The sequence below is a fragment of the Mirounga leonina genome, unplaced genomic scaffold, assembly GCF_011800145.1.
Source record: "Mirounga leonina isolate KUSES-001 unplaced genomic scaffold, KU_Mleo_1.0 Mir_93, whole genome shotgun sequence".
Taxonomy (NCBI): Eukaryota; Metazoa; Chordata; class Mammalia; order Carnivora; family Phocidae; genus Mirounga; species Mirounga leonina.
Window position 1 is genome coordinate 43,137,070 of NW_023270854.1, and position 27,201 is coordinate 43,164,270.

Sequence of the window (27,201 nt, forward strand, 5' to 3'; positions counted from 1 at the left end):
TCAGCTGTTGGTTTATTGGTGTGGGTGTGTTCTATAGTGAGGGGAATGCAAAGGGGTGGGCAGAGGGAAAGAAATACATATTAAAGTTTAAACAAATAGAATTATGGAGTGAAAAAAAGAGTGGCAAATCTTATTCCTTATCCCAAGTCATTTTAAAAACAATTTCTTCCTGGCCAGAACCTTCAGGCAATAATATCAAGATGATTGCAAATAGTATTTTGAGATCTATTTTACTCCGAAAAATTCATTTTCTTTGAAACAGACCTCAAATTCCTTTTGACTTTAAAAATCCCTTTATCAACAGGCAGAGAAAAACAGGCTAGGGAATGTGTTTTCAGCAGGAATTGAGGTTTGGGCAAGAAGAAAAAATACAAGAGATCTAAAAATTTTCCATTGAACTGTCAAAGTAGTCCTGAATTAATAGCTGAATTTTATTGGCTTTGACCTGATTTTTTTTCCTGCTGGAGCTAATCAGTAGAAGGCTGGTAGCAGGAGTTCTGGAGGCTTAGTTTCTCTTAGCCACTTATTAGCTATGCATCTGCTTATTGTCATCTGGGATCCCCAAAGCCCACACACTTCACAACAGAGCTTGCTTTCACGGTTCTAGCAGCTTCAGAGCACCAGGCCCTAAAGATATGTAGATTGTTAAAATAAGATTGAAAAAAACAGAAGAGGTGCTGTTGCCAGAGGAGCTAGCTGCCTTAGACTTGGGTAAGAGAAATCCACCCCCCCACCTTTTTTTTTTTTAAGAAGCCTATGCTTTTAGAAGGTCTTTGCTGGAGCCTTCCCCAGGCTGTGCCCCTCCCTATAGGAGGTGAGGCTATAGGCCAAAGGGATGTGTACACTGGGCCCCTCTTCTCCTAGACAGAAAGACAAAGCTTTTCTATCCACCTATGTGTAAGAACTACCACCCCTGCCTTTTTAAGAAATTTCCTATTGATGAATGACCAATATTTCTGTAAAACACAAAATCCTATACTTGGATGTTATAGCAGTGCCAGTTGTTGTGAAAGGCTCTAAATGCTTGCTTTCAGTATAGTGACTTGGTGCAGACTGTAATAGTTCAAGGACCAGCAGGGTTTCAAAGACTGGACTTTAAATAGTATGTTCTACACCATGCATGGGTCCCCAGAATCCTCTTCCCAAAGGGACCTGAGCTTGCTTCAGGATCTGTGTAGAACTTTTTCCTAAATCTAGACTCTGGAGGCAGACCACACCACTAAGTAGCCAAGGGACAGCTATTGGGGGGGTTGGGGAGGGTCGTTGTGAATAGTGTTTGAACATGTCAGGTAGGTGGCCACATATGTGAATGTCGGGCGCCTTGCAGTGTGGGGTAGAGCCAGGACTTGAAAGAGTATGTGGAGGGGGAGGTGAGAGGAGAGATAGGGTGCCACGTTATGAGCTGAGGTCTTCAAATTTGAACCTGGCCTTCCAGGCCTTCTAAAGTATGTTTATCAAGGCAGAAGTGTAGAGCATATTTAATAGCTTATTAGATTGACTTAATCCTTTTAATATTTACACATAAGGCATATGGACTTTGATTTGTGTTCTTGTCCAGGGCACTACCAGTGTGAAAGGAAAGGTCTGGGTATGGTCCAGGATCTTACCTGGCAGATAACAAAGTCCCCTTTAATAAAGTCAGATACTATTAATACATGTCTTTATTCAGAAGTCCTTGGGAGCTCAGTTTTTCTCTAGAGGTTCTACATTTTAGGGCTTTAGGAGGGACCGTGTAGATCAGGATCTGAGCTCCTCTTACGTTGCATATGTTATAACATGAAAAATTTATGCAAGTTACTTAATCTCCATGATTCTTATTCATCTGTAAAATGGGCATGATGACTTCCTATATATCCTAGGGTTGTGTTAAGATTAAATGCATAATGTTTTTAAAGTGCCTGGTACGTGGTAAATGGTAGCTGCCGTTTTTATGAAGAACTTTTCACTGTATTTTTTGGCTTGTGAAGGGTTTTTTGTTTAATACATCTGAAAAGAATGCATATACAAAGAATTGAGACATGAGAAAGCATTGGTTCAACACTAATGAATCTACAAGAATTAGGATTTGGGGAAGGTGGAGATTACCTAAACATTTTTAAAAATTGGAAACTGCAACCAAAATAAGTGGATAAAATCCCTATTAACACTTATGAAGAGTCTTCATAAGACTTCATGATTTTTTTTATTAAACTAGAGAGCCTTAACTAGCTACTCTAGGGTTCCTTATATGTAAAACAGAAATAAGGGGATTCCCCTGACTGGTCCCCATGTTGTTAAATGTTCTCCCCACCCCCAGCTTCTTCATGAAGCTGGTCTCCATCCTCCCAACTTGAAAGAGGATGTGCATCATTCCATAGACCTCTGTCTCCTAGCGCCACCCCTCACATTTCCTCGATTTACCAGGTCTTTAGCTGTGTTCTAGGAACACCGTATCATACACTATTAAGCTGGACATCTATGCTAAGCATATAAGACAATGACTGACAGGGAAAAAAAAATGTTTTTTAATTACGTACTCAATCCATTTGGTGTATTTCAAAAGGTGCAATCCTTTTATCAGTGAAAGAAGTTAGAAATTAACTTCAAAAAAAAAAAAAATCAAATGGCAAACAAATTTCCTTGAAAGTCACAGTCACATATATAGTGCATCCTAGAAAAGAGGAGGGGCAAGACAGGTTCCACCCACTTTCATGAGTTTCATCAAATACTGGGCCTACTCAAGGGTGGAGAGAAAAGGCAACTTTCAAAAAGGAGTATGTTATTAAATGAGGCATTTACTATACTCCTTCCTAAGAGCACCAGGTGGGGAACAAGTTTTCTAAACTAGATCTAGGAAGTGGAATGTGGAATCAATCCGTCCTCCTCCCCTTAAGGGCTGTCCAATGGTTAATGAATTTAAAAAACGTGACTAAATAAAAACAAACCCCACACACACTCCCCGCACCCCACCTCCCTCCCCCGCAAAAAAAAAAAAAAAAAAAAAAAAAAAAAAAAAAAACCAAAATGTCCCAGATCATTCTCCAGAGTGGATGGAGCCCAGGAGCAGCTTCAACAACCCAAATTAGTCTGTTACAGAGTCATCACAAGCAGGCCTTGCTTTTAAACAAAAAAAAAAAAACAAACAAAAAATTGAAACAACGAAACAAAAACTAGTACTAATCCCTTTTCTGACAATACACAATTACTCAAATTAACTAGTAATGAGAGGGGGAGGGGGACCATACCTACGGGCCTTGTCTCACACGAGTGCATGTGGGTAGGTGCAGGGCATTTGTCATTATTGCAAAAACGAATTTTAATCTTTAATCTTTAGTTTGATTTAACCTTGCTTTTAGTACGATGCTGACACCAGCTGTGCGGAAAGGGCTCTGGAGAGATGTTCATAGCAGGACACACCTGCAGCTCTTCTTCGGTTCGGGAGGCTCCAGGGCAGCCAGTATTGCTTCGTCAAATACATTCTTCAGGCCTTTCTGTGTGAGTGCAGAACACTCCACATACTTGACGGCCTTCAGGTCATGGGCCAGCTTTTCAGCAGTCTCTGGAGTGATAGGCTTCTGTTTGTTCTTGGCAAGTTTCTCAATCGTAGAGGGGTCATCTCGGAGATCAATTTGGGTCCCAACAAGCAAGAAAGGAGTCTTTGGACAATGGTGAGTTATTTCAGGCACCCACTTTTCCTTCACATTTTCAAATGAGGATGGAGAGACCACTGAAAAACAGACTAGAAATACAGCTGTTTGGGGATAACTCCGCGGTCGTAATCTGTCATAATCCTCTTGCCCTGCGGTATCAAAAAGTCCGAGAGTATATGGCTCTCCACCAATCATAACTGTGACTGCATAGTTGTCAAAAACAGTCGGTAGATACTCAGATGGAAGTTTGTTTGTTGTGTAGGATATCAGAAGACCTGTTTTACCAACAGCACCATCGCCCACAACAACACACTTAACTGTCTGCATTGCAAGTGGATACAGTTTTGTATCCACTTTAAATATTTCAAATTCGATGATGACCTCAGCTTCTCTGCCGGGGCGTTCGAACTTTTCACTGTTGAAGTCATCTTGCAGCTCTGGTTATAATAGGTTTCCAGGTGTAATTTTAGAGTTAGGATAGGCTGGTGACCTATGTGCCAAAAAGTGGCACTTAGACCAATAAACCTTCTCACTAAGACTGAAAATCTACTCCTGTGTTGAAAATGGCAAAATCAAGCACAAGAGCTAAGTCTGTCAATGTAAGCATTTACCTATTTGGGAAACGGTAATCTTAATTTTGAGTTTGAGAGTTTTGTCTAATTTGAATAATATGCTGTTGATGAAAATCCTTTGCCTATTCTGGTCTTGGTCCCCTCTGCTTAGCTTTTAAATTGGGATTAAATTTTAACAAACCCCCAATTGTGTGCTTATGTTATCCCAGAATGTTATATCCGGCATTATAAATAATTCATAGGCAATATTTAGAATGGCTGCAAGCCATTTTTTAGAATTGGATGAGAATTATTTTTTACAATACTCACACTTTGCCTGTTATATGTTCACTATGTGTTTTCCTTAAAATCCTCTAAAGCAGAGGGTACCACTGCTACCCAGGGGTTTATTCCTGTGTCAAATCAAGGATGGTGGTAAACCTCTTCTCCCCGCCACCCCCAACCCCCCAAAGCCTGAATGAACTTGCAGTTCCATGAACTCACCATTGTCTAGTTTGCGTCCAGGTATGGCTCACACCATTTATCTACAGCCCCTTGTCTCTTGTTCCCTTCTTGTCCACACTGCCCATTTCTTTGCTAATCCTTATCAATCCAGAGAGCTTTCGCTTTCCTTGAAGTTCAGTTTAGGGGCCGCCTCCTACAAGTGTCTATGCTTATCTCTGTTGTTGTTGTTGGTCTGTCTCTACCATTGCACTAAGAACTTATCAAAGACAGAAACACTTTTGTTAAGTGTTTCTCTATGCAGACCAGGTGATAGTAACTACTAACAAGACTGGCCGACTGATCAAATATGGCCCTAGGTGTCCCTTGCTGTGTCAGGGTGAAGGAGAAACTAAGACTTCTGAATGGACCAAAAGATTAGTACGTGTCTTCAGTGAAACAGCATATGTTGTATAGAGCGCATTCTTCGAGGCTAGCTGATTCTGTGGAGTTTGAATCTTTCATTACCGTTGAGCTGTCCTGCAACTCTAGAGAGGGACATTGCAGAAAACTTGTAGTAAAGCAAATATCGTAGACGTGCAAAATATACCGTCTGGATGCTCAATTGCCTTCTCTGCCTCCACTGGAGAAGCCAGTGTTGTACCTCTTAAGCGAATAAATTTTAACATAGCTCATGAGCTTATATGTGATCTTTGAATTCTCCTTTGAACTGGTTATAACACCTTTTCTGATTCCCTCATTTGTTAATTAAATATCTTTGACAAGTGTCTTATGTCTGTAGGAGTCCCTTTACCTTTTTTCTTTTAAAAATTATCCTTAAATAGTTGTGGAGATTTTCCAGTGGGATTATTTAAGGAAAAAACAGCTAATGAAAAACAAAGCTTCCCCTCTCATGAAGGAACTAAGGTTCTTTCTAGTTGTGGTATCCTTATGTTTACTTTTAAATGCTTTATTGTTACTTTGATTAAATAGGAAACAAGTACTTTCAGGTGTCTGTATAAGGTCCTATATTAATCAGACGTCCAAATTTCCTGACTATTTTTGCCTTAAGTCAAATTCTTAATATAGAAAAAAGACCTTTCAGGGTCTCTTTTATACCTGAAGCTATATTTGAGATTTCCCAGAAGATCTCTAGAAAATTGCAATGATTTATTTCTATAAAGTAATGCTAGAAATAATTAGGTTTGTATAATTTGCCAAATCAGAAGACATTCCAGATTTCCCTAGGTTACATTCGAATACATAACCTGTATTAACATAAATATTTCAGAAATTGTATGTTTTCATGGGAAATTCCTAGAGATTGTCCAGTGCCCTCATGGTCCATAATAGGTTCCTATTGATCAGAATTCTGGTGGTAGTTTGCCTGATAATATTAGGCAAAAACAGTGTTGCCAGTCAACTTCAGTTATTTAAATGCTTGCTTGGAATAAACTTGCTTCCCTCCCCACCCCAGGTTTATAGAGACCTAATTGACCTATACATTGTGAATTTAGGTATACAATGTGATGATTTGATATTTCTGTATTATACAGTGATTACCACAATGAAATTAACAAACCATCCCTCACATCACTTTTTTATAGTAAGAACATTTAAGATTTACAATCCTAGCAACTTTAAAGTATGTAATATAGTATTGACTATAGTCCTCCTGCTATACATTAGAGCCCTGGAACCTTATAACTGGAAGTTTGTGCCCTTTACCCATGCCTCCCTATTTTCCCTACCTCCTCATACCCTAGGCAACCACCATTCTATGCTGAGTTCAGGGGTTTTTAAGATCCCACATATAAATGGGATCATACATTATTTGTCTTTCTCTAGCTTATTCACTTAGTGTAATGCTCTCAGGGTCCTTCCGTGTAGTCACAGATTGAAGGATTTCCTTTTTTTATGGATGAACATTTGTGTGCATTCATCCATTGATGAACACATCTGTTGTTTCTATGCCTTGGCTGTTGTGAATAATACTGTAATGAACATAGGGGTGCAGATTTCTGAGATCATGATTTCATTTCCTTTGGATACATACCCAGAAGTGGAACTGCTGGGATTATATGGTCCTCCTAATTTTAATTTTTTAAGGAACCTCCATATTTTCCATAGTGGTCACACCAATTGGCATTCCCACCAACCGTGCACAAGGGTTCCCTTATCTCCACTTCTCCAATGCTTCTTCTCTTTTGTCTTTTTGATAATCTGCTTTAGTTTGAATCTAGCATCTTCTAGGCCAGTGATTCTAAATTGGAGATGCACATCAGACTTACCCATAATTCTATAAAAACACAGATGTCTAAGCCCTACTCTAGAGTTACTGCATTTCTTTACTTGACATTCTTTATATAATCTCAGGATTACTGTACATTATAACAAGATTTCCTCTATAAAAATTCATGTATTTATAAATCAGGTGTAACATTTGAAAATAGACTCATTACCCTCAGACATTTTGCCTAAACATTGTTTGAAAGAGCTTTCTGTGGCACACAATCCCATTTCCTTGTCAGTAGCTTTATTCTGAGCTCTCCTCAGATCTGAAAATTAAGAAAACCTCACCTGTGTTACCTCTTCTACAGATTTTGGTTGACTGATTCTCACAAACAAAAGCTGTCTTAGTGTTCCAGGTACTTCAAACTATTGAATCTTCTAAGAGTAGAGTCTTGTGTGCAGATGGTGTTGCTTGCCAGTGGGCTGAGTCAGGATTTTCAAGCTTTCTTTAGTCAAGAAGCAGACAGCTTCCTGAGTCTGCTAACTCAAGATTTAGCAGAACGTGACCTAATTACATAGAACTAAATGAACTGATGAGGGCATATTTATTATGAATATTTGTTTGGAAGATTGATGTTTTTTTAATGTTAGATATGTAAGCAAGTTTTTTTTTATTCTTAGGCTATCTGTAACCAATAAGTTAGCAGACCCTGCCATGGTGAACACATACAGCACTTTCAAATGATGTCTGATTCTCAGGAAAAGGAAGGAAAAGCCCTTCCTTTTCACCTCCACTGGAAATGAGAAACTCTTACTAAATTTCTTTACTGTTGGACAGTATAATTTAAATATATTCAATCAGAACATGTACTTAGTACTAGGAGATGATTGGAAAAATTGGTATAGAGCCAAAGTCTAGCCTGGAATGTCTTAATTGAGAATTGTTCTCATTTAATCAGGAATGATGTCACTTTTAAGGAATATAAAGTGGACTTATTTTATTTAGGGCTTTCTTATGAGTAGATGCCTATGAAAGCTCAAGGAAGATTGGCCTGGAAGCTAGCATAAGTGGGCCCAGTCTTTACAGGTGGTGAGGAAGACCAACCACCACCTGGGAAGCCAGGGGCCTTGAGATGAAGTTACCCACATAGGTACTGCAGGCTAAACTTGATGAGTTTTTTGGACTTGGATTCTAGCCTTGGCATAGTAAATCCTTGAAATGTTAAGTCCAACCTGACTTATGAAAATGAAAACTTCCCACCAAGGGCATGCCTGGGTGGTTCAGTTGGTTGAGCATTGTACTCTTGATTTTTTGGCTCAGGTCATGATCTTGGGGTCCTGGGATCAAGCCCTGCATTTTGCTCCCTGCTCAGCAGAGTCTGCTTGAGAATTCTCTCTCCCTCTGCCTCTCCCCCTACTCATGTTTGTGTAGACACTCTAAAACCTTAAAAACAAAACAACTTTCCACCAGCTTGTTTTCACTGTTGAATACTATAGAGCTCTAGATTTCCAAAGCAAACTTGAGAAAACCTCCTGCACATATGCGAATGAGGCCAAATGAAATGAGACCAGTCTTACAAGGATGCTTTTTTTCTTCAGGATTATTCTTGATCAAGGGAGGAAGACTGTACCAAAAAAATCATGAAAACTTAATTGGGCCTAGAAGATTACCAGGGATTTTCAGTGGAAAACTATGCATTATTTAGAATGTTCAAAATTATGATTCTGTGGGGTTTGTTCTTTTATTGGTTTTGAGTTATTTACTAAATATGGCAGTTACTTAATATAAAGTCCATAGAAGTTAACTTGTTCTAGTGCAAATAATTGTTGTCTATATACATGGAGGTAGTTTTGTATCTGGGAGATTCAGTTGATTCCCTCCATCACAGAAGAAGCCAGTTTTGCATCCCTTAAGCAGATGTTTCAACATCCCTGATGGGCTTGCTGATCTGTCCTTATTGGTCTTTTAAGTCTGCTTTAAGGGGTTGGGACCACTTGTTCAGGTCCCTCATTCATGAGTTAAATCTTTGACGTTGTTAGTATTCTAGCTGTATGAAAGTCAGGATTGTACCTTGCTTTGAAAAATCCTTTACGGGCAAACCTTTCTGCTGGATAATGAGTCATTCCTGGGGGCTCAAGGAAAGGGGGTCACCAGGGAGCTGAATGGAGTTCTTATGAATCAGCTGGTAAAATCCCCTCAACATCTTAACCAGTATGTCTGTATCTGGGCATGCTGCCTGGACAGGAGCCCTGGTTAAATCTCAGCATTTACAATAGTACCTGCTTGGAGCAGGCACTCAAACTGCACCCCCCCCCACCCCGTATTCAATCCCAGAAAAGACTCATGTAGGTGGTCAGATGGCTTGATGTTTACGTTCAAATTTGTTAATTTCACAATTGTACATAACTCCTAAAATAACCAATCACAATTTTTATTTTTTGTTCCCTGGAGACTGTTGGTAACATAGGTAAGGCAGTTCTAGGGAAGTTCTTCCAGTTACTTCTGATTAAAATGACACATTTAGTAAGCATGTACTGTGTACCTGGAACTATTATAAGCATGTTACTCCTGTTGCCTAACTTAATCCTAAATAGACCTGAAAACAAGTCCCTCTTCTCGGATCCATTTTTAGGTGAGAAAAGTGAAGCCTGGGGCTATTAAATCGTTTAGGTTATACAGCCAGTTGCAGTTGAAAATCCTCACCCTTCTCTCTTTAATATTAAATTCAATATATTCAATTAGTCTTGTCAAAATTTTATTCTCATGAAATTCTTACAACAGTCCTATAAGCGAGGGGTTATTACCCCCATTTTGTAGGCGAGAAGATGGAGGTTAACTGGTCATTAAACTTGAAATTTATCACAACAGTTTGTAATTGGCGTACAGTTTTGTATGTGGTTTTCTGCTGAATTAGCCCCTGTTTTCTCCTTGTGTGCACATGTGATTTCCTACTTTAAATCTGTACAGCTGCTTGAACCTGCTTTTCCTATGCAATGGGCATGTGGCTTCAGGTGCTTGGCATGTCTACTTAATGTTTGGAGTGTTTGGCTTCATTCCTGTTGCAGTTGGCATATTTTCATTGAAGAGATGCCGAAACACACTCTTAAGGGCACTTGGGAAACTGCTGTTTTAGGAGGTTATTGTCCATATTTATGGAAGATCTACAGAATCTAGCTGACCAATTAAAACTATCACAAAGATGAGCCCAGAGACCAATGCCTTCTAGAGGAGGGGTGATTCCCTCTTTGTGTTTTGCTTTGTTATTCAATCTACTAATTAGCCTAAATGTACTTGTCACTGCCCCCCGCCCCCCACCCCCACCAGTTTCCAGCACACTCCATCCGTGCCCTGCTCTGGCTTTCTGGCAAAATCAGAATTGCAGCTCTCCTGCTCCAGAGCTAATCTTGGTCTTGCTCCGTAATGACTTCCTCGGTGTGTTCTTGGCTGCCTCTAGCTTGATTTCAGCTGGTTTTTGTTCACTCAGTGGCAGATTGTTAAATAACATGTGTTTCTTATGCACCAAGTTCCTCAGCCATGTGGCATCTGACATTTTCATTACTGCTTGTTACAAACTTCAGTGTCTACGATTGTAGTCCTTAGCTATTAGTCCAGTATTTACTTAATGCTGGGTCTTCGCTCCAGCTCACGGAGACCTTGCCAGGCCTTGGGGAGTCAGATCTGTCCTCTTTCTTGTGCGAAAGCTGGAGCTCCATTCCTCTTTTTGGCACAGGAACACAGACCCGTGCCCCCTCTCCCCCGCACCCCCCCCAAGCCTTGGGGCTTGTAAGGGGATGGATGGAGAGGAGGAGGTGCCCTCCCTCTCTTGGGCTCCAGCCTCTTTAGTTTGTGATTAGTGAATGTACTGCAGGCACTCTTGTTCCAGCATGTTCAAGATCAATCTCTCTTCTCTCTTCCCCTCTCTTAATGGCCATCTCCCCATGCATTTCTTTTCAAAACCTGTAACTTTTTTTTTTAATGCTGCCCTGCCAATTTACCCTAGCATCTCTCTTCCACCCTCATCCTGATATTCATCACCAGATTTTCCATTTAGTTTCTCTGTAATCATAGTTGTTTGTCCAAGAATTACATACAGGCAGCACCTCATCCCTATGCTTTCATGCGCTGGCCCATCACCATATTATGTTCTAGAAACATTTGCTCATGTGGAGGGGGGTATCCCAGACAAGGTGTCTTTCTTAATACTACTCAGGCTTTGAATTTCACAACACTGGCAGCTCTGTTCCAGTGAAGGGAGCTGGGCCTTATTTGAGTTTCAGAGGCCATTTTTCTCTCATCCTCCCATGGCCTAGAGAATATATAGCTTAAGTCACCTGGTGCAGCTTTTCCTTAGTTGAATCTATTTTGCTTTTCAGGGGGATGTTTGCCTCCCAAGCAGGAGGAACTCTAGTAATTCTCCCAAGCAATTCTGACTGCTCTACTAATCAGAGGAATTAAAGTAGGAGTCAAATTATTGAAAATTCTCTATGCCTCCCACCTGCTCATCATCCCTACTGAGGCAACCCCATTCATTTTCCTTCTGGATTCCATTTTTGTCCTTGGAATCTCTCCATAGAGCGACTGGGGGAGAAGCAAAGGACTAGGTGACTCAAATTGGATTCAGCCTTCCTGCCTCGTGCTCTTCCCTAGCAGTGCTTCCTTTGGGTCTTTGCTATAGCCTATAGTCAGACTTGGCTTCTTAAAATGTCAAGTCACTACACTGCCTTCAGTAGCTGTGGAAGCAGCTCATTACATTCAGAATAATGGCCACATTTCCCAGTCTCTCCTCTGAGCCTCTGTCTGCCCCATCTCCCACCAGTTACCTTGACTCACCTGTGCCCAGCTGGACGGCAGGAGCACTGCTCCTCATTACTGGAGATTGGCTGCTGCATTATTCAGTAGCTCTGTTCTGGATCTATACCTTTGTGTTCAGTGAAGTGGTTCTGTGCTCTGTGGGGTGCAAACACGAAAAGGTTTTATTTTTATTCAATCATTGCTTTAAACTGTGTTCTGTTCACTGGGTCTTTTGTCCTTTGGTATCTGGGAATGGCAGTCTATTTTATGAAAATCTGGACCAATCTAATTTGAAACCTATTCCACACCTCACCGCCCCCCCCCCCCCATGTTCAGGGTTGATCCATAGCCCCAGAGATTCCCACACGCAGCAGCAAGCAGAGTGGTCTGCTCAGTCACTCCCTGTTTTTGCCCTCTGGGGAAGCTGCAGGGACAGTTCCCTATGGCTGATGGGGCTGGGCCTTTCCTGGCTGTTGCTGTTCTCTGCCCAGTATGAGGCATCCCTCACGCCCTGCTCTCTAGGGGCCTCTACCTTGTTGAATTCTCTCCTCAGGAGGGCAGGTAAGATCCACCTCCAGGTGGTCCATGGTGTGTGAAGGATTCCCTCTTGTGTGGACTCCTAAGCCTCTACAAAGACCTAGAAACCACATCCCAAAGCCAGTCATTGACAACATCACTGGCAGGCAGAAATCCAAGTATGTTCTTGGAATTGGCTGTTCTTGGGTCATCTTTCTACTCGGGATAACAACAGAGAAAAGAATTCTTAAAAATCCCAGGAGACGTATTTTGGGGTATGCAGCTAGTGGTATATTTGATGGCTTAGCTTTCTTCTTTGGCTAAGTTAGCGGAGAGGACCAGGGAAGGGAGTGACTTGGCACAGAGTCCCTCTTCCTTTGTGCAGGAGGAGGAGTGTGCTTCCTTCTGTAAAGAACCCAAGTAGGGAAAACCAAGGCCTGGGCTCCTGATGACTGCCTCCTTAGGTTGCAGGAGCATTTGCTCACATCCCTGGATTTTTCTTCACCTCTTCTCTCTTCCCAAAAAGCTAGTCTTGCCTTTTTCTTACTTGGAGACCATCTTTTTCCCTCTCCTCTTACAGATGGCTGAAGCTAAGATCCCAGAGTACAATCAGCCTTTGTGCCTTCTAGGGTCCCTTCAAGTCCTGGTGGTGCTTTAAGTTTTTAAAAATTTTAGTTTTAAAATGAACATAGTGAAGTTGTCCTTTCTGATGTGCAGTTCTATGAATTTTCATACATGTATATATTCATATAACCACCACTTAGTTCTACCACTTAAAAACAAAATGAACCCCCCCCCAACTCCCACCAAAAAAACCCAAAGCCCTCCCTGTGCCATCCCTTTGTAACTACACCCCCCCCAACCCTTTGTATCCCCCTGATCTCTCATCCGTCACTAGTGTTCTTTCCAAGACTGTGATCCAAGTGCAATCATATGGTATGTAACATTTTGAGGTTAGCATTTTTCACTTGGCATAATGCCTTGAAGAATCGTCCAAGTGGTAGATATCATTTTTTTGAGATATAATGGACATAAAATATTAGTTTCAGGTATACAGCATAATGACTTGATATATGTATTTATCAATATGATCACCACAGTAGGTCTACTAACATCTGTCACCACAGTTATACATGTTATTTTTTTCTTATGAGAATTGAAGATTTGTTTTTAGCAACTTTCAAATATACCATACAGCATTATTATAGTCATATTGTATATTTTATCCCCAGGACTCCTTTTATAGCTGAAAGCTTGTACCTTTTGACCACCCTCCCCACTCCCTGCCTCTGGCAACCATCAATCTTTTACCTATGATCTTTTGTTGTGATGGTGTTTCCAGAATCCACATGGAAGTGAGCTCATACGGTGTTTTTTTCCTTGTCTTATTTAACTTAGCATAATTCCCTCCAGGTCCATCCATGTTGTCACAAATGACAGGATTTCCTCTTTCATGACTGATATTCTGTTGTATTTTCTTGATCCATTCATCAGTGAACACCTAGGTTGTTTCCATGTCTTGGCGATTGTAAATAATGTGATGACATGGAGGTACACAAGCTATCTTTTTATATTAGTGTTTGTTTCTTTGGGTAAATACCCAGAAGTGCTGGGTCATATTGTAGTTCTATTTAATTTTTTGAGGATGTCCATATTGTCCATAGTGGCTGCATGTATTAACAGCTAATTCCTGTTTGTTGCTGAGCAGGATTCCATGGATGTAAGTTTCCTGGTGGTGCTTTTGGGACTGTGACTCTTCTCTCTAGGGCTGGATCCTGGTTTTCCTCTGAACTCCATATTGATCTTGCTCAGCAATAATTACTGGCTAATCCCAGTCCCTAGCTTTCTCTTCATTGAAGCAGCAAGTATAGCCAATGAGTTTTGTCCTTTATCTCTAGCTTTCTTTCTAGTAAGATGTAAATTTTTGGTTTCCTTTTTTTATTTAAATTCAATTAACATAGAGTATGTTAGTTTCAGAGGTAGAGTTCAGTGATTCATCAGTTGTATATAACACCCAGGGCTCATTACATCAAGTGCCCCCCCCCCTTAATGCCCATCACCCAGTTACCCCATCCCCACACCCCCTCCCCTCCAGCAACCCTCAGTTTGTTTCCTATGCTTAAGAGTCTCTTATGGTTTGTCTCCTTCTGATTTCATCTTGTTTTACTTTTCCCAGGTTTCTTTTACTAACCAGAATCCTTCTGTATGTATTCTTTGTGCTTGTTAGAGATGTTATCAGTCTAGCATACTCCTTTTATCCATTATATATTCCACAGAATTAGTGTTGCTGTTTGGGTTGCCTCTTATAATTATGCCCACTTTTGTGCATAAATCTGGGCACAGGAGCTGGAATTTGAGAAGAATGTCAGTTTGAGCCCTTGTCAATCTGAGGTGAAGGCGTGTTGACTTGGCATTAAGCAGGTGGCAGGCCGTGCATGCTCACTTGGGCAGGAGGGCAGCTGGACTGAATTTGGAACCCACAGGTCAATGGCATTGTGACAGGGATGTGGCTGGTTTTACCTCTAACTTTTTTTTTCTGGGGAAGCTCTATCTCCTTCTATTCTAAATGAAAGCCTTGCTGGATAGAGTATTCTTGGCTGTAGATTTTTTTTCCTTTTAGCACTTGGAATTTATCATGCAGCTCTCTTCTGGCCTGCAAAGTTTCTGCTGAAAAACTCACTGATAGCTGTATGGTGTTTCCCTTGTATGTAACTGCTTTCCTTTCTCTTGCTGCTTTTAAGATTCTCTTTATCACTACTTTTGGCCATCTTATTTACTTTGTCTTGGTGCAGACCTCTTTGGGTTGGTTTTGTTGGGGGCTCTCTGTGCCTCCTGGATCTGGATTTCTTTCCTTCCCCAGATCCAGGAAGTTCTCAGCTACTATTTCTTCAGACAAATCTTCTGTCCCCTTTTCTTGCTCTTCTCCTTCTGGGATCTCTATTATGTGACTTATGCTTGACTGTGTCACTGAGTTCCCTGGGTCTATTCTCATTTTGCATATCTTTTTCCCCTCTCATCCTCTCAGCTTGATTACTTTCCATTACTCTCTTCCAGGTGGCTGATCTGTTCTTCTACTTCCTCTTGTTTGCTATTTATTCCAGGTGGTCAATTTTTATTTCCATTTAGTGAGCCCAAGATCTCTAATTGGTTCTTTTTTACATCTCCTATCTCTTGGAGGATCTGATGGAGGTCCTGCACTCCTTTCTCAATTCTAGTGAGTATCTTCATGAGCATTACTTCAAATTCACTATCAGACATATTATCTTCATTTTGCTTAGGTCTCTTGCTCTGATTTTGTTCTGCTCTCTAATTTGGGACATATTCCTGTCTCCTCATTTGGTCTATTGTGTCTGTTTCTATGTGTCAGGAAAGTCTACTACATCTCCTGCACTTGAAAGTAGTGGCTTTATGAAGAAGAGGTCCTGTAGTACCCCACAGTGCAAGGTCTCCTTTTCACCAGAAAATTGTGTTTCAGGGGTATCTCCTATATGTGTTGCTATAAGGTTGTGGTGGAGCTGTTTGCCTTCAGGCCAGCCTGCAATGGCTCTCTGCCTGTTGTGGCCAGTCTGGTGCCTGTGGTGTTAGTGGGCTGGTCCAGGACTGCCTTGGGCTTGAGTTGAGTCAGAGCAGGTGTTTGCCAGAGATGAAGTAGCACCAAACTGCAGGCACTTTCTGTGTTGTCCCCTGAGAAGCTTTTGTTGGTGGGTGGGGCCTGCAGTCAGACCAGCTGCCTGCCCCCAGCCCACTGCTGGGGTCACAGTCAGACTGGTGTGTGGTTATCTTCTCTCCCTGGAGCAGGGCTCACTTTGGAGTGATGCTGACCCTTGTCTGGGCTGAGCGCACACTGCCAGGCTTGTGGCACCACTTTGATGGGATCTTGCCAAGAGCAATCTGAGGGGGTGGATCTGCTTCGCTGTGGCCTCTTGTCTATGTCGGGCTGTGGAGTCTGTTCTGTCAGTTTTTGGGTTGCTTTCTAGGTTATTTATGCATTCTCTAGGTGGACACGTGGCAAGAGGTGAGCCCAGGGTGGTCCTAATCCACCATCTCTGTAAGATGTGATTTTTGCTCACTCCAGTTTAATGCTTCCCTTGTTCAGAGACTCAGGGCAAGTTCTCATTTAATCTTTATTACAACTTTATATGGAGGAGGGAGAGACTGGAGTTGACATTTAATCAGTGCCTACTATGTGCCAGGCACTTCAGATCATAACATTTAATCTTAGGAACTTCTGGGAAGAGGATTCTCATTTTCAACAGGAGTAACCTGCAGCTCAGGTTAAATAAATTGCCTAAAGACAGCTAGGAAATAGTGCATTAGGATTCAAACTCGGGTTGATCAAACTCTTTCCACCATGCCTTCTGCATAAAACAAAGGAATCTAGGAAGGGAGAGGTATACAGTTTATATGGTACTTGTATTCTTTTTCTAGGGCTCCCATAGTAAAATACCACAAGTTGGGTGGCTTAAAAACAAACTGTTTCACAGTTCTGGAAGCTACAAGTCCAAAATCAAGGTATTGGCAGGGAATCCTTTCATCCCTCTTCCTGGCTTCTGATGGTTTGCTGCCAATCTTTGGCACTCCTTGACTGGCAGCTACAGAACTCCAATCTGTCTTGTCACATGGCATTTTCCTTATGTCTGTATATGTCCAGCTCATGGGGACACCGCTCAGACTGGATTAGGGACCCACTCTATTCCAGTATGACTGCATCTTAATCATTTACATCAGCAATGATCCTATTTTCAAATAGGGTCACGTTCTGAGATGCGGGGGGAGGGGGTTGGAACTTAAACATGTTTTTAGGGGGATGTGATTCACACATAATGCCTATTGGTGTATTGGGGTTCATACTGGACATTTAGACAATCACATGGTAGAAGTATCCTTACCCTCCCAATTTTTTTTTTTCTGTGTCAAATTTGGCTGGCTCACTCTGAAGCATTTTAAAGTAATAATTTGAAAAATGCTTTTCTGTAAGAGCCCCAGTAAGAATTATAATGTTCATATTCTAGTACAAACCTTATAATTGATAAAATGGTTGAATTGAAAAGTCCATGCCCTCTGAATAGTCCCCTGCGTGGCAGTGTAAAGTTAGGTTAAACTTCGTAGTTTTCAGATCTCATTGTTTAGATGTTTACACTTTGTCTAATCTTTTCTGATTTTCAGAAGAACCCCCTTTTTTTATTAAAGATTTTATTTGACAGAGACAGCGAGAGAAGGAACACAAGCAGGGGGAGTGAGAGAGGGAGAAGCAGGCTTCCAGCCGAGCAGGGAGCCTGAAGCGGGGCTCGATCCCAGGACCCTGGGATCATGATGTGAGCCGAAGGCAGACGCTGAATGACTGAGCCACCCAGGTGCCCCAAGATGAACCACTTTTTGAGCACATGCTTTGTGACTCTTGATCTGTCAGGCTCAAAATGGCAATAAGCTATGGCTGCTATTCCATTACTTTTAAAACCTACTCAAGGAACATAGCATTTTCTAAACTTTCTGTCAATGAGAAGAGTGGAGAAGACTCACATGGGGCCTTTCAATCACATAGCTCAATGATTATCATTGAGATTTTCTTAAAATCCTTTTCTTCAATGACACAATGCTATTTTAAAAACCATTTTTATAAATTGTTACGGACATTCTCTCTAACGAAATTAATTGGTTATTGCCTTTTTAAATTCAGCTTTCCCCTAAAAACACATCTTGTAAACTATCCCATGTGACTTAGTGCCATGTTGAGTTTGAAATTCCAACTCCCTAGACAAGGATCATGCCTAATACACCTGTCTTACCTGTTCATCTCAATAAATACAACTATACATTTTACACCTACAGTGCCTAAGTACCAATTCCCATTTTTGTAAGAATTAGCCATTAGTCTTTTCTAGAGCTATTGGTAAAGAATATGCTCAAGTGCATTAAAAGCCTGTCTGATAACTTCGACAGAAAATCTAAGGTGTGAATATGCAAGAAAAGTGCATGAAATCTTTAAAGCATTTTTTTTGGAACAACTTAATAATAGCTAATTATCTAGTTCTTAATACATGTGTATTCCTGTCCTTACAGCAGAATCATCAGAAGCAGTTGTAGAGTATTTTACATCAAGCCGATCTTCTGACCATTTTCTCCTCTCGTTGATTTTTGACCAAACTTCTATATGGTAATGGAATATCCTAATGCATTATAATCTTTAGGAGTTTCTTGGAGATAAAAGAATTTCAGAAATGGCAATATCTTTAGGTGACTTGAAGCAAGACAGCTATGTTTTTAAAGATAAAGTCAAGAGAATGACCTAGAAATAAGAATTTTAGCATCTTAAGATTTTATTTTTACTTGCAGAACATTTGGAAATTCAAAGTTTAACTATTGCTGCTCTATTTGAATTTGGCTATTTATACTATCCAACACTAGACCAGAATCCCAAAATACTGGGCCTCAGTGTTTTATTCATCCAGAAACTCTTGGAGCTAATAGGACAGGGGGGTGGTTGGGAGCACAGACTCTGAAGCCATACTGCCAGCAACTAATCCCGTGACTTTGGGCCTCTGTCTACCCTCCTGAAGATTAAATGAATCCGTCAAGTTCTCAGAGCAATGCTTGGTACACAGTAAATGCTACTGGAGTCTTACTATTCTTCCAGGCTGGCTTTGTTCCTATACTAGCTATGTGATCTATGGCAAATCCTTTAAACTTAGGTTTTGTTATTTACATTTTACACAAGTCACAAGCTTTTAATGAGGATTAATTTAGATATTTTATGTAGAAATCCCATGTGCCACATAGCTTACTGCTTCTAACTATGCTGGACTGTCTATATACTCTAAGGGTTTTATTCAAGACCTTCTGGTCACCGAATGATGAACATGTCTTCAAAGGCTCTTTAAAACCCATTGTTCCCTGGGAGTTGTTTAGAAACTGAACAATCTAAATCATTACTGCTAGTTTAACATGTTGGTTATTACTACAATATATTATGTATATATGTATTGAAGTGTATCTGACCACTTCTTATAATTCAAGCCATAATCCTAGAGCAGTTCATCAAGACAAAGTATCAAAATCTCTTGAGTAAAGATGAAGTAGGAGACAACATTTTTACTTTCAATATCCTCATTCTATTAGAATAAATAACAATCTGGTTATATAAACCCCAGCCATGACTTTCACAACATTGAGCTTTTAACTTAAAAATATTGTCACATAGGGGCGCCTGGGTGGCTCAGTTGGTTAAGCTGCTGACTCTTGATTTAGGCTCAGGTCATGATCTCAGGGTTGTGAGATCAAGTCCCCTGCTGGGCTCCACGCTGGGTGTGGAGCCTGCTTAAGATTCTCTCTTCTCCCTCTGCCCCTCCCCCATCCATGTACACATGCATGAGCTCTCAAAAAAACCCATAAATATTTAAAAATATTGTCACCTAAAACTAATAGGATATTGTATGTCAATTATACAGTTTTTTAAAGTGTATCTTTCCACTGTGGGTGGAAAAGTAATATAGTAAAAATATAGCCTAATGTTTTATTGAAAAGGGTTAAAATATTCTGTAGTTTTCTCTGAAGCTTGAACTGCCTACATCCTTAGGAACAATTTGGGGACATTATAAGACTTACTGAGGTGATAATATCAAGTTTGAAAGGTAATATTCTTTATCATTTGTGAGTATAGTAATTTCAAAAGAGTGCTATGACCTTGTTTTGTGTTTCTAAGCAGCCTGACTCATTCGGTTTTTGGGTTTCCTGGTTCATTATGTGATCATCATTCCATATGGTGGTGTTATCTTCCAGCTCATTTTCATCCACCAGCACTAGCTTGTTGCCCATTTAATGATGCAGAAATTCAAATTCATGGAGGGCAGTTTCAGATGTTAAAACACCATTGCAAATCTACCTAAGGAAAATGAGGAAAAGAACATTTCTGCATTCAGGGCGAAATGAGTCTTTATGCTAAGGAAAAATTCTTGACCCTCCTCGGTTCCCATGCCATATAAAAACACCCAATTATAGAATGCCTAAAATAAGAATTTTAGGGTTTGTAGCCTACTCTGAATTAAGGGAGGAATGTATTTTAACTCTAGCCATGTGTGTTAGGTTTACCAAATTGCCATAAACCTCTCATTTGTCAAAATGATTCAAAGAGAACAAACGTGTTTCCACAGGTATCTGAGCTTCCCCCTAAGATTTTTTTAAACCTCAAAATCGAGTTCTCTTAAATCAATGATTTCCATGCTTTAAACATCTGATACATGCTAGATTTCCTTAAATTGAAGATGGCAGAATCTAACATGAGTTTAGCTATTTTGGTGGGTAATGACAACAAGAACCATACCAAGCTGTGCACTCCATCACTGAGCAGAATTCTAAACCTTTGGTATGAAGTCCATGAATCCCAAAATCTGCGGCCTGGTTGGGAACCTACAGCCATGTGACCACCATTCACGGTCTTTGAAGCCATTACCAAACTATGCTTCAGTTAGGATCCTTCAGATACAGGAAGGTTGCCCAATCCTTTTTTTGGTAGGCTGGAGAGCTATGCCCATGACTGCTCAGTGGGTGCCTTTTCAGAAAGAGGTGAATGGGTTTTTTTGTAAATTAGATTCCTAGCTTCCCTTTCCCATTACTTCTGTCTGGGAATTAGTCTTTTTTCCACACAGTAGGTTGTATTACATGTTTTAAACTTTGCCATGGTTTCCTTTGTGGGATTGAAAACAGACTCTTACTATTTCACTGATTCTCAGATCCAGCTCTGTCATAGCCAGGCAATATCTAAACTGCTAGAAAAAGGTGTTAGTAGGTGATGAAGTATAGCCACTGAGTGAATGGATATTTTTTTTAAGTGGATGGTCACCCTTGTTTACCTAAATAATTAGGTCCCAGATGCCCTACAAATGGCTGTTTTCAAAAGTTTTAAGAAAAGTTCATGCATCCTGATTTGAATATGCTTTTGGGGTCATCCTTGATTCTTCTGTTATATTCTAGGACTGCTAACAGAAAGCTCAGATCCTGTAATACTTCATAGTTCATGATCCAAAGCCATGCTTCTAGGAATTTCCAGATGCTTAAATGTGTTTGAAACATACAAAATGTGCTTATTTGTCAAATATTTAAAAATCTATATTGTCACCTGGGGCATACATAAATACATGGGCAGGAAAAGTATCCCTGATCCTCATTGGTCAGCTGCTATATCCTCTGAAGGCTAAAATCTAGTGGCTGGGGGAAAGAACTTGATAGAACAGTTTTTAATTTCTGCCTCTAGCACCGACTTGCCGGAATACCTGATACTGGTCACAAATCTTCCGTGCCTTCTTTATCTCTGGATGGCAAGCACATATCCCTTTCTCTGAAGGTCACCTGCAGATTTAATTAAGCCCGAGGAAGTAGCTGGATGCTTGCTGTGAAGTTACCAGCCAAGTAAGAACTTTAGTTTACCCACCAAATATACCAACCAGAAAGCCAAATGGCATTACTTTGCTCTTTCTCCTTGCCTCATTCTTTTCCTATCCAGATTTCAAAAACTTTTATTGAAATGAAACGTTTCCTTAATGCGATCAAGAATATTTGTGTATATGCACATAACTACTCAGGTCATGGCTCATCTTGGAGTGGATATCTAAGGAATGAAAGGAGCCAACATAGATAATATATTTTAGAGTATGAGCAAATGATTTAGGTAGGTTGGGGGCAATTATTGGCTGGGAGCTCTGAATGTGGGTTTTTCACAGCTGTGAGTCGAATGTACAGTGACAGGAATCACAGAGCAGTCCATCATGCTATTCTCTTTGTGCACTGGTCAAGAACATTTGATGTACCATTTATAAAGTCTGCTATGTCCTTCCCAAACACTGATTAAGTATAAAGAAATGCAAGGAGACATGTTCACTTTCTTGTGGACTGCTGATACCCTGGGTCACATGGTATTTGGATAGAATGATTCAAGGGCCCTTCACAACTAAGGAGAGGAAGAGTCCGTTGAGTTTTGAATGTTCCATTGTGTGGTTGATGCATTTCACAGTTCTAACTCAAGCCACCCTCAGAAGAGTTTCTCCTTCCATGCTTTTGGAAGAAAAGACAAGAGTTTTTAATATTTCAAAAATGTGCATGGGCAGATACCATTTCATTGTCCTCTTCCCTGGTTAAATGCATGAACCTGAGTCAGCAGCCTTCTCTTGAATCTGTCATTTCGGAGTTTTCATCTGAAGTACTTTCCATTGAATCTTTCATGAAGGTAGTCTTACTTCAGGTCTACAGATCATTGCATAGGTTTTCTCCAAATGCCAAACTTCAGACTAAGCTTATTCATTCTCAGTCCTATCCCTGTGAAAGAATCCTTCTTTACCTGCTTTCAAGGTTCAAAACAATCCAGTTGTTAAAAATCCTTTTCTTTGATCTTGGAACATTTTCTTTCCACATCATCTCCTGTGCTCTGTAACACTCTGAATTACCTTCTAACCTGTAGGTTTCATAATTATAGTCAGTGGTTGTTAGTCATATCCAGAAATCAAACCTCTTTATATTCTGCCTTAGCTAAGTAGCTAAAACATCTAGTCAGTACAGAATGATGTAACTTCAAAAGGGAGTAACAGGGGTGCCTGGGTGGCTCAGTTGTTAAGCATCTGCCTTTGACTCAGGTCGGGGTCCTGGGAACGAGCCCCGCATCGGGCTCCCTGCTCCATGGGAAGTCTGCTGCTCCCTCTCCCACTCCCCCTGCTTGTGTTCCCTCTCTCTCTCTCTCTCTCTAATAAATAAAATCTTTAAAAAAAAAAAAAAAAGAGGGGGGGAGTAACAGTGTGGTCAGATGAGGGCTACATGGCTCTCTACCCAAGGTGCCATTATGTTGTGTTATTACTATAGCCCATGATCTATCTCCCTATTACATTCAGCACTTCATAGACTTGGTAAGGCTGACTCATGCTAATCAAAATTGTATGACACTAAAGTATATAAAATAAGGAACATTAAAATGGGGATATGCTTTTCTCATGATGGAGAGGAATACATTTACCAGCTTCCCTGAAAAGTGGACCTAACTAGAGGTGCCTCGTGAGGGGAGTGAAAAGGCAGCCTTGAGGCATATTTCAACAAAGCTATTCTAGACCTGTTGAACCATCCATCATTACAGATTACTATGAGAACCAAAAAGTAGGTCTTTCATGGGATTGGGTAAAGTCAACTTTAGGCTCTTCACCCTCCTGCCCTATTCTTGGGGCTGACTGTCCTCCTTTTATTCATTTTTTTTCTCCAAATGAGGTACAGTTGTATTCCTGCCTTAAAAATCATAAGCCTCTTCCAAATCTGCTTTCCTTCTATTGTATTCAGGTCTCTCTAGTTTCTTGAGATACAAATTTAAAGAACCTCCTGGGGTACCACTACAAGGCTGATCTTGTTTATTGTTTATAGACTTAATCTGTCCCTGGGTGGATGGGCTGATCTTGATGTCTCCATGGTCCACCAACATAAAATTACTAAAATTATTTGACAAAACGCATATGCTTTCTAACCAACTTCTTTAGTGTTTTGTAAAATAGAAAAATGAAGGTATGTGATGCAAATGCTCTATAGTAGTGAAACTGGAAAGTATAGAAGCTCAGCTATAATTCTGTAGATCATTAGTCATTAACCAAATAAACTTGTTTTGTGGAAATTCCTCCACTATATCCCAATTGCTAATTATGCAATAGAAATCTGACAAGGAATTCACTGTTTTATGGAATAATGTAACGTATTTTGAGACTCTGAAGTGTTAGAAAAATAATTTCTTATCGAAGTTATTGGTTAAAAGCTTTAGATTGACTTATGAGGGTAGTTTTCCATGACTCTTGTAGGAGAGAAAGAATTTCTTCTGCCCTTCAAGATCCTTCTAGCTGGATTAAATCATATTGGTGTAAGACAGATTAACAATAGAAAATCAAAATTTCGTATGTAGACTCCACACAGATATGGACATTCCAAAGACAAAATGAGGTATGTCACTTGAAGGAGAATAGGATTTTCTACTGTCTTGGGTCTCTGCGCCTTTCACAGAACTTCGAATAGCTCTATGTTGGGACAGAGCATCCAGAGGTTTACAAACTGGGTGTTCCTTAGGAGCCACTGTGAGGAGGTCCTAGGGAAGAATTTGCCATTTTCAGTGGAAAATGAGTGGGGGTTAATAATTATGACTGTGTACTTTGGATCTGGATTTGCTACACCCTTCTATAGTAAGACACCAAATGCTTAAGAAATAAGGATGTTTAATTCATTAAACAGATGTGAAAAGGAGCATTTTAAGAGTGTTGGTCTCTTTGGAAAATGGATCAAACTCTTGAATTCATACTAGATAGGTTTGTAAATGCATGAATCCTTAATATCTTTTCTGAAACATGGAATGTAGTTGTTTACTTTTTCTTTGGGAAATATTCCAGTATTTGGTCAAAATGTGTGTGATTTAGCTTGTTTTCTTGGTTTTATATTTTGATATTTTAATTTTTGATTATTAGGTCAGGACCTTGTTGATAATTTCTATTAAAAAAAAAATGCAAACTGGAGTACCTGGGTGGCTCAGTCAGTTGAATGTCTAACTCTTGATTTCAGCTCAGGTTATGATCTGAGGGTGGTGGGATCAAGCCCTGCAAAGGGCTCTGTGCTAGGTGTGGAATCTGCTTGAAATTCTCTCTCCCTCTGCATCCTCCCCCCGCACCATGCTTGCCCTGGTGTGTGTGTGTGTGCTCTCTCAAATCTTTTATAAAAACAAAATAACAACAAAACTGAGAATGGGGGTATAAGGGTTTGGTACTTGAAAGGGAAAGAATGCAATTTATAGGAAGATGAAAAAGTAAATTTTTGGTATGTATTTGCTAGGCCTTTCAGAAACAACAGGACAACAGATTTTGATTACAGTGGCCTTGCTAGGTTTCTCCCTGTCTACCATATGTAATTCACATCATAATGTAGTTCTCTATGCTGAAAGCTCTTTTCTTGGAGCAGGTTCTCTATCTAAATTCTTTCAGGCAGCTGTGGGGGAGGTAAAGATCTTTTCTTGCATCTGGTGTATTTTGATTGCTTTTAAGTCAAAAATAATCTTCATGCCAAAGTGGCCCATCTTAAGGCAACCTGTCCTTGGCCTCTACACTCATAATCACTTTTCTCTTTCAACCACAGTGTTTACAGTTTTCTTAAATGTTAATGACTAGAATTGAGCAAGTATATAATTTGGTCTGCAAGTAAGCTCTTTTGATTTCAAGGCTCCAGTGTTTTTTGTTTTGTTTTTTAATACATCATACTTTTGGTGCATAACAAAATTGTGGGGAACTGAAACTCAGGGTATTTCTTACAAATCCTGATGACAAACCAAGTTGCCCTTTCCTATGCTGGCACACAAAATTCCTTTGATTCTAGGTGCAAAACTTTCCATGTATCCTTGTTAGGTCCCTTTGTTGTGTGGGTTTGGCCTTACTCCCTCAGGGCCTTTTTAAATTCTTATTTCACCATGTAGTATATTTACCTGGTATAATGTAACGAGGAAAAACAAACAAAAGACCCAGGCCTTCTATACCTCAAAATAGGACATTGATAAAAATACCATATTCTAAAAGCCCAGATAGAGGATATGGTGTCACAATATAGGGTTGTATTTCATTAGTTTGTTTGTTCAGTGTTCATGGAAATGTAGTACATGTTAGGCATTGTGCTAAGCCTTGTGGAGTCTTGGTGAATAAATGAACAAGGTCTTAGCTTTTATGAAGCTGAAATTTCATGGGGGAGATGGAAAATCATGTGGTAGGAAACAGGGAGAGGGTAGAACATGACAGAGTTGGGTAGGTGGCCATCTAATTTAGAGAGAGTTTCTGAATAGGTGGCATTTAAACTAATGCCTTCAGTTTGACAAGGAGTCAGCTATTCAAAGAGCTGCAAGAACATTCCAGGCAGAAGGGAATAGAAGATTCAAACAGGAAGGAATGAGCTTGACTAAGAATAGAAAGTGACTAGCATGACTGAAGCTTAGTGAACCAGGAGAGAAGTAGGTGGGGCAGACCATGTAGGACATTGTAGATCACAATATGGAGTGTAAGTTTTTTTTTTTTTCTTTTCTGGATTGCCAATAGCTTCTGAATAAGTGTTCAACTAGTAAATAATCTAACATTACTCCTATCCAAGCCACGTTTCTCCATGGCATTCATGAGACTATCATGAGAAAGTATCAGATATATGGCAGAATCCTGGTTTACTCTAGAGTTTTTCCTGCTGCATAATTCAAAACAAAATCCCTTTAATATTTTTAGTGAATTGTTAGCTTGCTCGGTTCTTTAAAACAACTCGATGAATCCATTATAGAATTTTATCAGAGATTAGAGTCAAATTGAATAGTCTATAATTTCTAGAAGTTATGTTTTTGAAACTTGAGCTAAGAATTTTTGCATCTTCAGTTTATTCAAATCTCTTTCTCCCCTGATTGCACGAAGATGACCACAAATAGTTCTTGATTGAACTTACAAGATGGTTCAATACTTGGCAAGGTATTTCACTCTATTTAAAGTAACTAGATTTTGTCTCACTACAGATATATTAGAATTTGTTCTGGTTCATTTAAGTCTGGAGGCACTTCCCTTAATAAGAAGAGGGGAGCAGAATTATTAACTGGCTCTGTCCCCTCTCTCATCTGGTAACTTCATGTGTCCCAATAGTTCATGACTAACAGGCCAATGTTCCTTCACCTTGTGTTGAGCATTGCTAACATACCAAACGAACGTCCTCTTAAAGATAGCAGTTAGCAATTTTTTCTTGACAAATATTTTGTTGGAATAAACTAGATTCCTGAATTCCCTAATTATCTGTCTTCAGAAAAACAGATAAAGTGTGTTTCACTTTCTTTGCCTGCTTCTGTGGACAATGGCAACCTGTGATGTGGAGAAAGTAAGAGAAATGGCATTGCAGTTCCTTTTCCAAACCGGGAGCAAAGGGCAGGCGGTGAGGTGTGCTGAACTCCTCTCCTGTGTAACCATGGGAGCTAGAAGTAGTTGGCTAGGACTGTTGACTTCCCAGTTGGAGGTTCTAACCTTTGTGGTTGACACCT

The 27,201-nt window shown here is 40.1% G+C and overlaps 1 protein-coding gene and 1 pseudogene across 1 annotated transcript; one reads left to right on the top strand and one right to left on the bottom strand.

Annotated features, from left to right (window-relative positions):
• Positions 1-3,194: 3,194 nt before the first annotated feature.
• On the bottom strand, positions 3,195-3,956 carry LOC118004774 (cell division control protein 42 homolog). The gene has a single exon (XM_034996335.1). It carries the CDS (start codon positions 3,954-3,956, stop codon positions 3,381-3,383), a length of 576 nt encoding a protein of 191 aa, XP_034852226.1. The 3' UTR covers positions 3,195-3,380.
• A 20,233-nt stretch (positions 3,957-24,189) lies between these two features.
• On the top strand, positions 24,190-24,376 carry LOC118004747 (annotated as a pseudogene).
• Positions 24,377-27,201: the final 2,825 nt, after the last annotated feature.

Coding starts and splice junctions, on each gene's coding strand:
- LOC118004774 (XM_034996335.1), bottom strand. CDS start 3,956: ATGCAGACAGTTAAGTGTGTTGTTGTGGGCGATGGTGCTGTTGGTAAA.